A 19,382-nucleotide genomic window follows, 5' to 3' on the forward strand; every position below is an offset into this window, starting at 1 on the left:
ATATTTATTAATGCTTTAGTGATTGAAATAAATTATCCTACTAAGCCAATCCACAAATTAATTATTTCAAAATAACTTATTCCCAACCAAACAACCCCTTTTAACCCCTTTTAAGTGTGGGATTAATTAAAGTCGAAAGCCTGAGACGACATAAACCTTTCCAATGGTTCCCTTTCCCACCAAAGAAAGACACTTCAAATACCATCTAAGAGTTACAATTGGCCGGACAGAAGCAGATCCACAAACAAAAAACTAGAAAATCATCAGATAGATGCCCGTGTATACAAATATATGCAAAAGGAAGGAGACGAGACGTTTCAACATCATATTAGCAAAAAGCTTTTCACTAAATTTATTTAAATAAAACTTCAACTAGCCTTTTCACGTCTCAATGTTTCTTGTGATCATGACCAGACCCCCCTGCACGCCTCCTAAGCTCCACGACATCTTCATCCATCGTTTTCTCCCTTGTATCTTCATTCGCTTTACCCGTGTGATCTTCCATATAATCATCAACGGACTTCTTGTCATCATCAGCCGAACCAACAACAGTTTCCTTGATCTTCTGAGTAGTTTCCTTCGCCGCTCCCACAGCATCCTGCATTGCTTGCTTAGCTTTATCAGCTATTGCTTGTGCCGTCTCCGCAACTTTGCTCGCCCCTTCTTTCGTCGCCTCTTTCGTATCGTGCGTGTACTCTTTCGTCTTATCAGCCATGGACCCTGCAGTCTCTTTAGTCTTCTCCTTCATGTCGTGTGCTCGCTCTTTCGCTGTCTCTTTAGTGTCGCGTGCCATTTCGGCTGCCTTGTCTTTCCCTTCTTTTGCTTTATCTGCTACCTTACTGGTCATGTCGCTGGTCTTGTCCTTCATGCTCTCAGCGCTTTGCTTTGTTTTGTCTTTCATGTCTTTGGCTGTCCGCTTAGTTTCGTCCATCGACTCTTTCATATCGTCTTTCGTCTTATCAGCCATCTCCCTCATAGGCGATTTCTCTTCTTTAACACCTCTATCAAAGTCTTTTCTTTTAAAATCTTCCGATGCATGGTATCCCTTCAACCATAAATAGAAAAACGTCCGACTACGTTACTAATAAAGTTGCTAATTAACCATATACAAGTTAGCAAACACAGAAAAAAAAAAAAAAAAAAAAAAAGAGGAGAATTAAGTTCAACTCTCCACAATAAAACTACTGTTCTTTACAACTATATACTATTGGGGAACTTGAGAACTTGTGCATATAAAGTTATAGAGGAGTTCAAGTTAAGTGCAAACAATATTTACACAGCCTGATTTAAAAGTAATTACAGGTGACTACGAGCCTGTTTGAATCCTAAATTTATGAACTTTTGACTACCCAATTAAAAACAAATGTTCAAACACAATTTTGTTACGTTAACCGAAACAACAAAAGTATTTGCATATTTTGACTTAACAAGTAGCTAAAATAGGCCAATCCAGACAGACTTTAGATCTATTCATAGATTTAAGTCGGTAACAAAGAACAAATATTAAAAAACTCGTTATACGAAGTTTAATTACAAATTATATTCACGGAGCATATATATAGGTTTAAGTTGAAAATCCTGGAAGCTTCCTAGTATAATAAACTAATAATTGAAAATATATAATTATTATCATAAATGAACGGTCTCTGTTTAGTTTTATTTTGTATTTTAAATTAACTAGTTTAAATGCAAGTGCGCACATGGAGCCTTTGTTTTTTTAAAAATTAAAATTTAATAATTTCTTTTAATTAATTTATAATTTAAGAAAATAATAGATTAAAAGAATTAGACCCTACAAAATTAAATTATTTATTGTCTAAAATTAAATTATTTATTAGACAACGGTTATTTGATATTGAATGAAATCATAACAAAAGTTTAAGTTGACAAGTAGGTATGATTGTCCTTAAACTTTGATTTGTAAGGAAACTACTATCTTTCAAATCTATCATTATTAATAAATCTTTAAAATCAAGCATCTTGTTCCCTGCATCTTTTTTAAATGTTAACAGAAGTTTAATGTAAAGTGAAAAATGTCAAGTTCATACAAATCCTTGTTGAAAACGGTAATAACCTAAAAAAAAAAAAAAAAGTAATAATCTCAATCTCTTATTTCTAAAAAAAACTTGAATTGGATGATCAATATGAAATTCTTACAAAATCATATCAAAAAAGTTTAAAACAAAAAAAATGTTGAACTAAACAAATTTTTAAAGAAAAGATTATATATCATATGCTACAAAATAGTAGCTTGAAAACCTGAACTTGTTAAGGAGCCATCAATCTCTATGAAGGATTTAAAAAAAAAGTGGATATTAATAAAATTTTAAATCCTTTTTTTTATATATAAAACTCAAAACTTTTTCTAAAAACATAAATGTAAATATGGTATATTTTAATTTTTTTCCAAATTATTTACAAAAATTAAATAAACTAAAACCTTAGGAAAAAAACCTTTATCTTTTGTTTTTAGCTCTTTTTTCCATATGTGTACAGTTTTTCCAATTAAATTACAATTACACACAAACACTAATATATATATATTACAGTATTAATAACATTATACTCTTAAAGATCCCAAAAATAAATGTCCTAGTATAGCTTTTTGCCAAAAACCAAAAAAAAAAAAAAAAACAGCTTTTTGCCATCTTTTATGTTCTTATTTTCTTAAAAAGAATTCTTTATACATCTTTTTTGTGTCATTTTCTGGTTACAATAAAAGAGTCCAAAATTAAATTTTCTATATATAGGATTTTTCAATTTTTAAATTATATTTTATTCTTATCATATATTTTTAGGATTCCTTAATTATTATTTCCTAATATCTCGCACCATATATTTTTATTTATAGGACTCGTTAAATTATTATCAATATTATTATAATAATTGAAGGAAAAAGGTGAACTTTTAATATAGCATAGATAAGAAGAAAATGTGTATTCGTAATATAAAGGATATATTCGATTGATGGCGAACATATGTATGCAAAGTAAATCCCAAAAGAAAACAATAAGAAATAGTAAGTACCTCAGAGGAGAAGCAGACGCGAGATACTTTGTGGCGAATTATGAGTGAAGGGGTTTGAGGCAGAGCCTTGAAGAAGGAAACGTTGCGGCGAAGGAACAGACAAGGGGTTCGAGGAAGTGCCTTTGAGAGGTTCAAAATGGCGTTTTTGGTGATTGACATCGCTGCCATTGTTGTTGATTGACACTACACTTGCTGTGTGATGATACACTTCTTGCAGTTTACAGGAGTTGGATAAGAGTTATTGTTTACATACGGAAAATGGGTTTGATGTTATAGTGGGAATTAGCAAGAGATGAAGAATTGGTGTCGTCATGGGAGTGTGACACGTTTGGGTGTAAACGCCACGTATAGAATATGTTCCGTCAGGGCTCCTTGTAAGTTGTAAACAAACACGTGTGTTAGTGTAAAAAGAATTCAAAATTGTTACACGACGCACAAGTTTAGAACTAGTTGTGACATGATTATTTTATTATTTTATCATAATAATTTAAATATTTAATATATTTTATTAATTTATATTAATTAACTATAATTACATATTGAAATTAAAAAAAATATTATTTAATTATCTATCATATTCAAAACTAATTTGTTACCACAAATCACAATAATTAATAACTTAAAATATTTAAAAGACATATAGAAATTTTATCGCCTCTTACCAAAAAATTCCTCTACTCTCACTTAATGACATATTATGCTCCAATATATAATAATTTCATTGTTTCATCATAATGATTTAAATATTTAATATATTCTATTAATTTATATTCATTAACTATAACTACATATTGGAAGTAAAAAAAAATTATTTATTTAATTGACTAATATGTTCAAAACTAATTTGTTACCACAAATCACAATAATTAATAACTTAAAATATTTAAAAGACATATAAAAAATTTGTTGACTCTCCTTATTTTAGTAATGCCACATAAATTGAGATAAAGGAAAAAGTACTGCAAATCATAATAATTAACAACTTAAAATATTTAAAAGATATATAAAAATTTTAGTTGACTCTCAAAATTATATCGAAGCCACATAAATTGGGACACAAGGAATAAATATATTATTTGATAATTACGTAAAAAATATTATAAATCACAATAATTAACAAGTTAAAATACTTTTTTAAAAATAGATAAAAGTTCAATTCAACTCTCAAAATTTTATCAGTGCAGCATAAATCATGACAAAATAAAAAATTATCTTAATTAATTGCAACTAAATATTTAAAGTAAATCAATTTTATTATTTTAATTGACTTTTATATAAAAAATAATCTTATTATTTATTTATTTATTTTAGTGAATTGAAATTTTAAAATTATTTTTTTCTTATATAGAAATACTAATATTTGAACTTAACTTTTAAATTTTAAAGTACAAAATTAATAAATTTAATTTAATAAAATAAATTTCTAATGAATATTTTCTTAGAATTTATGTTGGGTCAATATGAATCAACTTAAAAAGAAATAAAGAAAAATATATAGTAAAATTTTATTATTGTGAAAGATAAATATAATGTACTATTCAATAATGTTTCATAATATCATATTTTACATATGCAAATATAGCATCCCGTATTTAATTAATATACTATTTCGTGGAATTATCGATGATTACTATTGGATATAATAAAATTATATTAATTTTTATAGTAATAACATAATCAATTCCTCTTAATTAATTATTATGAGTCATCAAGGTATTAAGAAAATAAATAATATTTAATGAAAAATAAAATAGACATAAAATACAAAACTAAATCTTAATGTTTTAAATTAAATTTTCGTCTTTCGAACGATAATTTTACTATATCACTCCTTATTATAAGTCATTTATGTATTAGAAAAATAAGAATAACAAAATGATATGTCAACATAAAATATTTGATTGACAATCAAAATTATATTAGTGTCACATAAATTGGGACGGGACAGAAGAAAATATAAAGCAACATATATTATTTGAAAATGAAATAAAAAGTACTGTAAATAACAATAATTAACAAAAAAAAATTGACTGATTTCTACTTCAGCTGTTTCAGTCGTGATTTTACTATATTACCCCTAATTAATTATTATGGTCATTTAAGTATTGTACCACATAAGTTGAGATAGAAAAAATATTATAAATCACATTGATCAAAAATTTAAACTATTTAAAAAAATATAATTGGTTGTCGTCAACACAATTCTGGACAAGAAGAGTAGCATATATTATTCAAAAATTACATAAAAAGTATTATAAATTACAATTGTTAACAACTTAAAATATCTAAAAATAATTTAATATGTTATATATTTCAAAAAAATTACATGAAAAATACTAGAAATCACAATAATTAACAACTTAAAAAATTTAAAAGATATAAAATATTTGGTCGACTCTTGAAATTTCATTAGTGTCACTGAAATTGGAATAGAAGAAAAGTATGATAAATCACAATAATTAAAAACTTAAATTATTTTTAAAATATAATTGACTATCAATGCCACAATAATTTGAACAAGAAAAGTAGTGTATATTAATTTGAAAATTACAAAAAAAAATATTATAAATTACAATAGTTAACAACTTAAATTATCTAAATACGTATTAAAATAACATATGTTGAACTCATGCTAGATTCTGGATGAATCCTAGAAAATATATGGAATCCTTTTATTAAAAAATTTTGTTTAAATATATCAAGATTGAAAAGATAGATAAATATCTTAATTACATATCATGCCCTAATATATAATAATTTCATTGTTTCATCATAATGGTTTAAATATTTAATATATTCTATTAATTTATATTAATTAACTATAACTACATATTGAAAGTAAATTTTTTTTATTTATTTAATTGGCTATCATATTCAAAACTAATTTGTTACCACAAATCACAATAATTAATAACTTAAAATATTTAAAAGACATATAGAAATTTTATTGACTTTAATTATTTTAGCAATGCCACATAAAATGAGATAAAAAAAAATACTGCAAATCATAATAATTAACAACTTAAAATATTTAAAAGATATATAAAAATTTTAGTTGATTTCAAACTTGTATCGAAGCCACATAAATTGGAAGACAAGGTATAAATATATTATTTCATAATTACATAAAAATTATTATAAATCACAATAATTAACAAGTTAAAATACTTTTTTAAAAATAGATAAAAGTTCTATTCAACTCTCAAAATTTTATCGGTGCACTATAAATCAAGACAAAATAAAAAATTATTTTAATTAATTTCAACTAAATATTTAAAGTAAATCAATTTTATTATTTTAATTGACCTTTATATAGAAAATTAATATTTTTCTTTATTTATTTATTTTAGTAAATTTAAATTTTAAAATTATTTTTTTCTTTTATAGAAATACTAATATTTAAACTTAACTTTAAATTTTTAAAGTACAAAATATAATTTAATAAAAAAATTTCTAATGAATATTTTCTTAGAATTTATTTTGGGTCAATATGTATCAAGTTAAAAAGAAATAAATAAAAATATATAGTAAAATTTTATTATTGTGAAATATAAATATAATGCACTATCCAATAATGTTTAATAATATCATATTTTGCATATGCAAATATAGCATCCCGTATTTAATTAATAGACTATTTCGGTGAATTATCGATGATTACTATTGGATATGATAAAATTATATTAATTTTTATAGTAATAACATAATCAATCTCTCTTAATTAATTATTATGAGTCATCTAGGTATTAATAAAATAAATAAAATTTAATGAAAAATAAAATAGACATAAAATACGGAATTCTCTTAATGTTTTAAATTAAATTTTCGTCTTTCGAATGATGATTTTACTATATCACCCCTTATTATAAGTCACTTATGTATTAGAAAAATAAGAATAATAAAATGATATGTCAACATAAAATATTTGATTGACTATCAAAATTATATTAGTGTCAAATAAATTGGAACGGGATAGAAGAAGATATAAAGCAACATATATTATTTGAAAATGAAATAAAAAGTACTTTAAATAACAATAATTAACAAAAAAAAATTAAAAAATTGATTGATTTCTGCTGCTTCAATCGTGATTTTAATGTATCACCCGCAATTAATTATTATAAGTCACTTATGTATTAAAAAATTGATAATATTAAATCCATGATTTTATATATATATATATATATATATATATATATAGCAAAACAGTGGTATATTTCAATAATAATATGTTTCAATATTATATTTCAATGTTTTAACACAAAGATAAACAAAGGTAATAAACAAGGATATATTTCGGTGATATTCTTCAATAAATAATGATTTTTTAGTATATCAGTTTTGTAAAACCTACTCAGTACTCCCTCTTTCCACTGTTTCTTCATGTTATCATTCTTATAGTTTATATTTTCCCCAGAGTTTTTTTTTTTTAATTTTGTTTTACCCTGTTCATTTCTTCCTCTTAATCTATTTTCTTAACATCTTACTTCTTTAACCACACCCTGGAAAACTTTAGTCTGGCAGCTAACCCTCGTCCTTTGTCTATTTTGCAGACCTGTTGGACTATCAAGGGCAGAATTTCCTAGGAATTTATAGGTTAATCCATCATTATTATTAAGAAATTAAGAGGCTAACCATATACTAAGGGTAAGAATTTTATAGAGAATTTAATTTACATGGTGTACAAAAATATGTTAAATAACTTTAAACATGGATATAAGAACATAAGTATAAATATTTTTCTGGGGGAAAATATGTAAATAAGAACTTACATGAAGTAACTAGGAGAGAGGTTTTCCTTTCGAGAACCCCCTTAAGATCGAATAGAAAACTTGGAGCTTTTATTTAAAACACACTGATACAAAGTTTATACAAGAAGGACTGACTTGGATAGGTTTTTTGGGAGGAAAGGTTTACACATTTCAAGTCTGTTTTGAAGTTGGTTCATTTCACTCTATCTTCCTTCTACAAAATGTAAGTCTTTTATAGGCAAAAACTAAATAAAGTAGTGGTTCTAAAGATTACTACGTGGCCCAGACATATGTGGCCGACACCAAAAGATAAGAGATAAGAAAAAATCTTAATAATGCAAGCCGGGTACTATCATTGGGCCCCATCATCACATGCATTATTAATTTTTCTTCCAGATTTATTTTGACGCGTGCTTCAACAGTTTTTCTTTCTTTTGGAAAGTAGTGATAAAGGAAGCACTCTGACACTAATTTAACTATTACAAGACATAAAGTGGACATCCCAACCTGACTACACTATCTAATAATACAAATTGTATGCTGTCTTTATTATGTATCTAAGTTGTGCAGGGCAATTGAGTCGAAACTCATTCCTGAGTTATCGTCTTCGTATGAATCCTGAGCATCTTGGAAGTGTGCAAGATGGCTTGCAATACTATTATCTTCGTCAGATCTTGAAGAGTTATTGTCTGTATTATTTATTTCTGGAACAGTTCTGTCTGCACTGGTAGTGGGTTGTCCATCTGGCTGTCCATTCATATGTTTATCTTGTGTCTGGTTGTTAAAAAATCAGTCTAAAGTCTGTTTGATTATACTCTCTATTGTTTCATTTTTCCTTTTAGATATTAAAGTCTTCTTTAAAATCTTATTACCCGATTTTGCTAACTTATGTTTTGATGAATAACATCCTTCATCTTCACTTTTTGGCAAAGTGACAGCTATTAACGGTTTTGATTTGTCTTTACCGGTCACCGTTTGAACCGGACTAGCTGTACCAACATCCGATACAGTGGATTTCTGAGCATTTAGTGGGAAATGCACACCCTTCTCATCCATTTTTTGAGGAGATGGAGAACTCTGAGTCTGAGTCTGTGTTTTTGCATCTGTCTTGCTTATATTTGTCTGGTGGTTGAGTCTTGCTTTTAATAGTTGTACCTGCTTTATTAATCTAGTGTTTTACATGAGGAGTGATTCTTCTTCTTGAAAATTCTCCGTCATCGAAGAACAATGGTTGTAGAAAATAATCTTTCTAGTCTCCTTTTGCAAATTATACTGAGGTATTTGATCTGGGTTCTGTCTGAGTAATGGTGATATATAGTAGTTTGGTCCTAAATATCCTCTAGCATGATTTGTGACTTCGGTAATATATATATATATATACATATATATATATATATATATATATATATATATATATAATATAATATATATAGTAAAAACACACAAGAGATAAATGTAGAGAAATCAAGAAGCACCAAATAGATTATTAACATTTGTAACATTCAGCACATTTCTAAATGTTTTCAAATTCTTCTTGAATCAACACATATACATAATAAAAATAATAAATAATAAATAATAATAATTATATTTTACTATATTACCTCAAATTAATTATTTTGGTCATTTAAGTATTGTGCCACACAAGTTGAAATTGAAAAATACTATAAATCATAATAATAAAAAATTTAAATTATTTAAAAAATATAATTGACTATCGTCGACACAAAACTCTGGACAAGGAGAGTAGCATATATTATTCAAAAATTACATAAAAAGTATTATAAATTACAATAGTTAAAAACTTAAAATATCTAAAAATAATTTAATATGTTATATATTTCAAAATAATTATATGAAAAATACTAGAAATCACAATAATTAAAAATTTAAAAAATTTAAAAGATATAAAATATCTGGTCGACTCTTGAAATTATATTAGTGTCACTGAAATTGGAATAGAAGAAAAGTATGATAAATCACAATAATTAATAACTTAAATTATTTTAAAATATAATTGACTATCAATGCCACAAAAATTTGGATAAGAAAAGTAACGTATATTAATTTAAAAATTACATAAAAATATTATAAATTACAATAGTTAACAACTTAAATTATCTAAATACGTATTAAAATAACATATGTTGAACTCATGCTAGATTTCGGATGAATCCTAGAAAACATATGCAATTCTTTTATTAAAAATTTTTATTTAAATATATTAAAGTTGAAAAGATAAATAAATATTTTAATATTAGGCTCGTGCTGATACGAGTCATGCTCCACTAGTATTCTTAGAATTGATAATTTATTTAAGGATATTTTAGATATTTCTTATTTTTTGTTGCTTAAATCTTTTGTAGCTACATGCTATATACATGTGTTTTTTTCACTTTTGGATAATAAACCTTTGATATGTTTGGTTTATTACAGAAAAAAGCTGCCCATTTAGCTTTTCCATATAGGCTGGTCCCATGCCTTTTCATTAATGATTTTCTATTTATTAGTTTCAATTTTCTTCAGTACAAATAGTGGACTCCACATTAATTTCAGCTTACTTTTTATTTATTTTTTGTTTTTAGTTTAGATTTTTCTTTTAAAAAATAAATTTAAAAAATGTAAAAAGTAAATTCAAAAATAATGAAAATAACTTTTGAGGTGTTATTCAAAAATCTAGATATTTTGAAATATTTATAGCCAAATACGTATTTCAGAATAAAATAAAAATATATTTGAAAATATTGTGAATAATATTTACGGTCAAATACTTACTATAATTTTATAATTATAAATATTTGGCTCTCAAAATTTCATTTATTCCACATACATCGGGTCAAAAAGAATAACATATATTATCTGAAAATTACATAAAAAATATTATACATTACAATAATTAATAACTTCAAATGTTTTTAACTTTCAAAATTCAATCTAAAAACCTTATAACAAATTTAATTAACTCTCAAAATTCAAATTGTACTGTATAAATTAGAACAAAGTAAAAATTATATGAAAAAGATTATATACCGTAATAATAATAATTTAAAATATTTACAGATAGTATATAATTTTTTTACCGACTTTTGGAAAATAACATATATTATGTTAAAGTAAAGTAAATTTGCAAGTCAAAATATTTTAAAATATAAAAATAAAAAATGATTGACTTTAAATTTTATTCGTGTCATATAAATTAAAATTAAAAAAAATAGTAATGAGGCCGTGCTGGTACGGACACTTTGTGTCTAGTATTATAAGAAATAAAAGTCATTTTTCTACCCTCAAAAAGAAGCCATTTATCCATCAATTCATAAGTGAGTGAAACATAATTCTCTACATATATGGAATCATCAGTAAAAGAAAACGACTCTGCATTAACATAACGTCCCGTGTTATGCGGGGTAAAAGATTAAACACTTGCTGAGAAAATGTTACTGTAGTATTACCGTGAGGGAAGGGTGAAAAGAACCCCGCGATGGGGAGTGAAATAGAACATGAAACCGTAAGCTCTCAAGCGGTGGGAGGAGCCAGGGCTCTGACCGCGTGCCTGTTGAAGAATGAGCCGGCGACTCATAGGCAGTGGCTTGATTAAGGGAACCCACCGGAGCCGTAGCGAAAGCGAGTCTTCATAGGGCAATTGTCACTGCTTATGGACCCGAACCTGGGTGATCTATCCATGACCAGGATGAAACTTGGGTGAAACTAAGTGGAGGTCCGAACCGACTGATGTTGAAGAATCAGCGGATGAGTTGTGGTTAGGTGTGAAATACCACTCGAACCCAGAGCTAGCTGGTTCTCACCGAAATGCGTTGAGGCGCAGCAATTGACTGGACATCTAGGGGTAAATCACTGTTTCGGTGCGGGCCGCGATTTCCAGATCCCTATTCCCCCTCTACTGTTATCTTGAAAATTAACCAAATACACTAAGATAATTCAAATTGTTAAAATTTGCACGCACCCGCTATATACATCAAGATAATACATATATATCATGTGTTTGAATTTAGAGTTCATATTACTTAATCCTATTAATAAACATGTATTTTTCTTAATTTAATTAGTTAACCATTATAAAAAATATTAATCTGGTGTATATACCGGATGCGTGTAAGCTTTTACCTAATTCAAACAGGTAAATTCAAATTTTTACCTCCATGCCAATTTTTGGGTTAATTAGAGTGAATTTGCTGAAAATATTTTGCAAATACCTTGAAATATATGAGAAATATTTATCAAAAGAACAACTTTGATTAGTATTTATAATAAGCGATAAATTGAGGTCATAATCAGCCCAATAAAAGATACTGTTATTTATAAGTGAAATATTCCATCAATACCAAAAAGATGAAGTGTTTTAATGTTTTTTTTGAAGCACCAAATGTTACTTTATAATGACATTTAATTATTCTTTCAAGGAAGTAATATGAAATTTAGATATTAAAATTTTTGTGAAGAAAATATTTCCAGTTGGATTCCATCAATATTCTTATTAATATATAAATAGTGTTTTTAAAGGCACGAGCATGAAATTTAAATGTTTAATTGATACGAGATGAGGCATAAACAACTGATGAACATAAGCCCCTATGGAATTTTACTTTCAATATTTTTATAAATTATATAAGTAAATAAATATTTCAACAGTAAAATATTACACGAAACAAAACTAAAAGATTTTAAGAAAATGCAAATAAATGAGAATTTGTAGAACCGCTTGATCTTTAAGACACTAGTCAGATTATCAGAATCGTACTCTCGCCCCAAAAAATACTACATTTAAGATCCTCCTAATAAATTTTAAACTTAAAATATACTTGATATTAGTTTTAAACACACATTTTAAAATACTTAATATTATTTAGAGGGGGGAGACGTTAACGAGTAAATTTAATCTAAAAAAATTGATAAGAAGAAACATAAGTAGGGGAAAAAAAACCATATTAATAGAGAGAAAAAAGTTATACAATTGAGATCAGATAAATGGACATCGCCTTTCCATTACTCAGATGAGATTAAAAGGGGACAGCTTCATGTTGTTACCAATTCACATTTAATCATAAATATCCAATAGAATCTTATCTTAATCCATTAATTTTTTAATCAAAGAGACGCTCTAGACCTGTACTTGATTCACAATTTTGCATAACCACTCACAAAGTGGCTAAATTTTATTGTACACACCACATCTAGGTGAATCTCTACTTACAGTTGATAATGACATACACTTAAATGGCCTGTGGATAATACAATGAGAGCGATATACAGATAAGCTTTTGAACACTCAACACACTACTCAAAACAGAAAGCTCCATGACACTACAAATAAAATTGCAAAGTTTCAGTACTGCCGTCTCTGATTATTCAATCTAGGCTAATGGATTACAAACTTCAAGCTAGCTACTAATTAGCAAGTCCATAGGACTTCACTATTATTCTCAAACAAAACTAAAATAGCCTAAGAAAAGAAGAGAAAATGTTGTTTTCAAGAGGGTTGTGGTTTCTTCTCAACAATGGGTCTCCAATTCACATTCATACCTTTATCTTCATCCACAGGCTTTCCTCCTGGTTCTTTAGCCAGTTTCTTCCTAAGTTCCTTCTCATCTTCCACCACAATTTCATCTTGATGAACAGCCTCTGGATCTACATTTCCTACCACCTTTTCTTTCAACTCTTCAGCAGTTTCCTCAATAGCTTTCCATGCATCTTGAGTTGTTTTAGTGGCTTTATCCTTCACTTCTTTCGCCTTATCAGCCATTTCAGATACTTTGCCACCCGTTTCATCAGTATCGGTCCCGTAGAAGCACTTCTTGACATGCCTGCTCTGTTGTTCCGACGGCTCCTCTGTTGCACCAACATATCCTCCCTTTAATATTATAGTGTGTTTCCATATGCATGCATAAATCACAAAATGTATAAGCATGTACTCCATTTGTTTGAAAATTTAACGACAGTAATTAATGTTGTAGCATGTAAGGTAGGTAATTTCATGAATGACCATCCAACCTAAAATTTAAATTTTCTAGTTGAATACATAAATAGGATTGAGATCATTTTCCTGTTAAAAGGAAAGGATTTAATTTTACGACCGAGGCTAACCAAAAGACTATGCATAAATAATGTGAATTCAATTATTATTGTATGTAAATTTGTAATAGCCTATAAATTTCAATCCTAGATCGAACTATACTAAATTATGTAGGAAGACTTACTTTCCAGATTTGACGACCGATGAAGACAGATGAGGCTCGATGTGGGAAGGTTTTGGAGAGATTGAAGATGGATTTTTTGCTTAAGGACGCCATTGATGCTCTTTTAGCAACTTTTGCTTGGACACTTGTTTTTTGGTTTGATGGAATCAGTGAAGATGATTCTAAGGATTAGCTCTTTTTTCGTCACAGTATTCTCGAGAGTTTGGTGCATAAAGGAAGAGGTCTGGGGTCTCTTGAGAGTGACACGTTTAGAGGTCTATGTGCCACATAGTTGCTACGGTTGGACACGTGTACAATGTTCCATGTTAACTTTTGGCAGACACTATTTGACAATTTACGAGTAACATCTTAATTAAGTCAGTAATAATTCACAGCCTTTACGTGGGCACACCCTGCCAATGTGACATTGTCCAGGGAGAGATGTAGACAAACTATCGTGAAGTTGTGAATTATACAGAAGTATCCTGTTTGACAAGTCTGCATTTGAAATTTACACGATTAACAAATTAACACTAGAAGAAAAATTAGGATCTGCAGCTATCCCAGTTGAAACATTTTTCCTCTACAAAAATCTTGAAGAATACAAATCAAAATAACATGAAGGAAGGTGTTCATTTCCACAGTTCTTCCATGGGAATGCCTCGTTCTTGAGCAACTTCACTGAATTGTCTCATCTTCTGGACAGCAACAACAGTGGCCCTTGCATTGTTGAGGGCATTGTTACTCCCAAGCTGTTTCCCCAGAGCATTCTCCACACCGGCCATCTCGAGAACGATACGCACAGCCCCACCAGCAATCACACCAGTACCAGGGGCTGCAGGTCTAAGCATCACCCTTGCAGCTCCAAAATCTCCCTCCGACCTGCAAATTAGTTGTTCAACAATATTACATCACTAGCTTGAAAACCAATTTCAAGATGATACTGTTTCTTTTGAGATAATGGTGGTGTCCTGCCAACTTGCAGACTATTCCACCTGCTATCTACAACCAATACAAGCACCAATAATTCTACCTACCAAGACTTACTTAAATATAAAGAGATCCTTCCTTTAACGTTTTTGTCTCTATTGAAATTTGAATATCGACCATTTCATTGTGGCTACTAATTCTTTCAACATGAGCTGCCTAAAGGAATTAAACTTTTTACACTAAAGTCAATATACAAGACAAGGCAAATGCCAAAAGAAGATTTCCTCAAGGCGAGATGTGGTAAAACCTTTTAGATGAATCATTTTTTTCACATCAAAAAGCTGCAGATATGTGATCATGCCAACTTATGGTTTCACAAGAAAACAATGGCACATGAAAAACCTATACAGATATTACTCCAGAAAAGAAAAACTATCCAGCATGATCAATATATAGAAGCAGAACTACTCTATTTTTCAAAAACTGAACAATCAGCCGTTTTGCACCTTCGATCTCACCAGATAATGTCCCCTCCCCCTACACCTCTATCCTTCCCCACTTTACTAGGCATGGTTCATCACAGGATTCAAACTAGCCCTGGCGCTTGAAGTAGAACTAATATAGCAACAATTTGATCCTAAGAAGCAACTCAAATGGCAAAGGAAGCAGATAAGTAACTGATCAGCCACACCCTCAATCTTAGAGGGATGAACTTCAGTAACTTCACTTGCCCTTGCTAAATTGAACAAATGCATCATAGACTCATAAATTTCAATGACAGTGGAATAGAGGTCTGCAATTCCTGCACCTCAACTAATTAACTGGAACACAAACAAAGTTCCAGTAAATTTGCCTGGGAAGGCTAGAGCAGATGGGCTCAGGCAGAGCATTATAATTGGTATTCGAACATGAGAATCTTCTTCTTGGTGATCTCAAACGACATGATATTATCCATATGAAGTACCTTACAAACCCGGAAATACATACAGAAAATTCCCACTTGTACCAGTACTAACGACTAAAAGATTTGATGGTTAAATGCATTGACAAGACAATTGTGGCATTTCTGTTTCTACTGTATGGACCAGAGTCTAACAAACCATCGCTCATCTAGCTCAATTTTAAAATAACTTTCACACCTCAAAACTAGCTGAGAGCTACACAAAATTCCTACATTTACATCAAACTGCTTGACAAGTAAAAGCTAACTTGAAATCAATAGAATTACCTTCAACTTACAAACATAATAATTTCCTAATTACCTTCAACTTACAAACATAATAATTTCCTTGCTAACATATCTGTCTAAATGGTCATACACACACACCGAAAAAACTATAAAAATTCACAGTTATGATCTCACACACTAAAATAATAAAACGTGCAAAGAGAATTATTGAGATTATTCAGATGATTAATTAGCTAGCTTAATTATGCATAGTTAGTTAGATTGTAAGATTGTTTTGTTAGTTAGATTGGGAACCAGCTGTCACTTGTTAGTTAGAATGGGAGCCAGCTGTCACTTCTGATTGGTCAGTGCAGGCTAGATATTTCTTTTCCTTCTGTGTTTGTATTCATAGACTAGCATTGTTTTGGACAGTTTTTCATTCATAATGAGAAGTTTCTTTTCTACACAGCTTTGTTGTCTTCTTCAGTGCTTCCTTTCTATAATTTTTCCTGCATTCATGGACTCTCTACATTTGTGATGAGTTTTTCCATGGAATTTGACAAGAATTTGCATAAAGCCAAGGAGTTACTTTTTAACTATTTCTCTGAATATCCTTTCATAAAATAAGTTGAAGAGAAGAAGCAATCATTTATGACTTTCACATATTTCTGACAGACCTCGTAGTGGGCTACATGTACATTTCTCATTACCTACTAAATCAATGCAAAAAAAAAACTCAACGCAGACACAATACACATTCGTGCACATCTCAATTTGACATACAACCAGCAACATGAAAGGTTCGTCATAATACAATTACGTTAGATTAAGTTCAGATGCTTAAAATAGAGCTTATTAAGCATCCTAGTCAACACCCCGTGGGTGTTCCCTAGTGGTATTGAAGTGGGTGAAAATCATGGGCGACCGCGGTCAAATCCTATCAATGGTTGAGGTATGCACAAACTGGCTCAATCCATAAGAGGAGTAGAGACAGCGAGATTCCAAAGTGCTTAACGGTAAACAAAAATTTTATATTTGGTTGCCTTTGGCTCAGTACATAAAAGGAAAGATCGAACCACATGAGGAAGTATTTTACACAGATAACCATATACTACTGATCCAGAAGATCCTTAATAATTCCATTTATATGTTATATCTAAGGTCAAGAAGCACAACTAAAATTGGTGACTTAGTCTGAGCAAAAATCTGTGAGCATGCCAACTTATGGTTACACAAGAAAACTATGGAAAAACCTATGCAGATATTACGCTATGCAGATATTACTTCAGAAAAGAAAAACTACCCATCTTCATCAAGATATACAAGCAGAACTACTCTATTTTTACTGAACAATCAGTCGTTTTGCATCTTCGGCCTGGACAGATAATGTCCCCTGCCCCTACACCTCTATCCTTCTCTCCACCTTACTATGCTTTGTCCACCACAGGATTCAAACTCGTCACACTATACTACCTTCGCTGTATCAGCAAAACCCTGGGCGTGGAAGTAGACCTATTCTAGCAACAGTTTGATCCTAAGAAGCGACTCAAATGGCAAAGGAAGCAGATAAGAAACTGATCAGCTACACCCTCAACCTTAGAGGGGTGAACTTCAGTAGCTTTCACTGCCCTTGCTGAACTGAACACATGCATAAAAGAGACCTCAATTCTCATAAATTTTAATGACACTGGAATAGAGGTCTACAATTCCTGCACCTCAACAATTTATTGGCAGTTTGGCACTAGCTAAGAACTACACAAAAATCCTACCATTATGTCAAAACTTAACTAGCAAAAGCACATAATTCAAAATTAGAAAACACACACTTCACTACTTTACCTGTGTGGGAAAGTGAGGTACTTCGTCATAGGCACAGTGATCAAATTCCTCCTCGCATTGACGGCAGACTTCTGGACAGCAGCAATCACCTCCTTCGCCTTCCCAACTCCAACACCAACTTGCCCTTTCTTATCACCCACAACCACAATCGCTCTAAAATGCAGCTGCTTCCCCCCTTTCACAACCTTCGTCACCCTCCTAACCTGCACCACTCTCTCATCAAACCCGTCCTTCGCCTTCTCCTTCTTCGCTTTCCCAAACCCACTCGTCTTCTTCACTTTCGCATCCATCACGTATACATCATTCCCCAGAAACGTCTCCCCACTATACGCAGACCCGTAAAGCTCCTCATACGCCTTCGCAATCTCCTCTTCCGACTCCATTGTCCCCTCGTCGAAAGAGGGCGGTTCAATGAAGTCTTCGGGGCATTCTGGGGGGTCAAAAGTGGAGATTTCTTCAGGGTCTGAGTTGTCATAGAAAATAGTTTCGGCAGGTGTGGAATTGAGCTTAATGGGGTTGAATTTTTTTGGGTTTAAGAGGAGGTGGAAGGGTGGGTGGGTGGTTTTTGAGGTGAAGAATGTATGATTGGGTTGGGATGTAAAGTTAGAGAAACGGGATGGGGAAGATAGAGAGAGAGAAGAGAAAGTGGAGAGAGAAGAAGCTGCTGCCATTGTTGTTGCTGCTGCTTTGGATCACTGGTGTAGACACTGTATATCTTATCCTTTGGATAATCAAGGAAGACGGGTCGAGTTTCTTTGGGCTTAATTTTGGGCCCTCCTATCATGGGTGTAAACTTGGAACTGATTACTCCCAAATCCAATCCAATTTTTTATCTTAAAATTACACATATATATATACACAAATATAAGTTACATAATTACAAAAAATTCCCAACTGGTAAAGTAATTACACAAATCCAGTAATAATTACAAAAATCCCTTTATTTGGTAATTTCTCGCTCCTCAATATTATACATCTAACAACCTATTTTTGACTTCCGTCTTTTACTCCCTAATGCTCCCATTATCAAGCCAATTTTTACTCCATTTTTGAAATCACCCTTTTACGGCATACTTGAAGTAATCTCTACTTGTGGTTATCAAATTGTAAGTTATTCAAAAATTAATTTTTTTTTAATATTGTACTTCATTAATTTTTTTGATTTTTTTTTCAACTTTACTAATTCAGGGGTTTTCCGTTTTTGTTTTTTTTTTGCACGTTCAAATTATAGTATTGTTCAATCTTATTCAAGTTAAGTAGTTCATTTTTTCATTATTTTTCATATGGTACAAGTTAGATCTTTGTTTTATTGTTTTGTAGTTCGATATAACAATACGGTTAAGTTAAAATAGTGTTAGTTGGTAATGGATAATCCTCCAAGTTTTAGTTTAGGAATTACTCAGTTAGATGCACTGTAGAAGATATTCCACTTGGATTTGTTCCTGCTACATTTGAAGAACAGGATCTTGATTGGGC

General features: G+C 30.1%; 3 protein-coding genes across 3 annotated transcripts; all 3 read right to left on the bottom strand.

Annotated features, from left to right (window-relative positions):
* Positions 1 to 239: 239 nt before the first annotated feature.
* LOC107859365 (late embryogenesis abundant protein At3g53040) lies at positions 240 to 3,288 on the bottom strand. The gene is made up of 2 exons (XM_016704350.2): positions 3,028 to 3,288; positions 240 to 1,045 (listed from the first exon to the last, which is right to left on the bottom strand). The coding sequence occupies exons 1-2, from the start codon at positions 3,193 to 3,195 to the stop codon at positions 389 to 391; spliced, it is 825 nt and encodes a 274-aa protein (XP_016559836.2). The 5' UTR covers positions 3,196 to 3,288; the 3' UTR covers positions 240 to 388.
* Positions 3,289 to 13,077: 9,789 nt separating this feature from the next.
* LOC107861218 lies at positions 13,078 to 14,190 on the bottom strand. The gene is made up of 2 exons (XM_016706578.2): positions 13,991 to 14,190; positions 13,078 to 13,644 (listed from the first exon to the last, which is right to left on the bottom strand). Exons 1-2 carry the CDS (start codon positions 14,081 to 14,083, stop codon positions 13,264 to 13,266), a joined length of 474 nt encoding a protein of 157 aa, XP_016562064.2. The 5' UTR covers positions 14,084 to 14,190; the 3' UTR covers positions 13,078 to 13,263.
* A 223-nt stretch (positions 14,191 to 14,413) lies between these two features.
* Positions 14,414 to 18,724, bottom strand: LOC107859367 (30S ribosomal protein S5, chloroplastic). Its single transcript, XM_016704351.2, has 2 exons — positions 17,907 to 18,724; positions 14,414 to 14,851 (listed from the first exon to the last, which is right to left on the bottom strand). Exons 1-2 carry the CDS (start codon positions 18,575 to 18,577, stop codon positions 14,602 to 14,604), a joined length of 921 nt encoding a protein of 306 aa, XP_016559837.1. The 5' UTR covers positions 18,578 to 18,724; the 3' UTR covers positions 14,414 to 14,601.
* Between the last annotated feature and the right edge of the window lie 658 nt (positions 18,725 to 19,382).

The sequence above is a fragment of the Capsicum annuum genome, chromosome 2, assembly GCF_002878395.1.
Source record: "Capsicum annuum cultivar UCD-10X-F1 chromosome 2, UCD10Xv1.1, whole genome shotgun sequence".
NCBI classification, from domain to species: domain Eukaryota; kingdom Viridiplantae; phylum Streptophyta; class Magnoliopsida; order Solanales; family Solanaceae; genus Capsicum; species Capsicum annuum.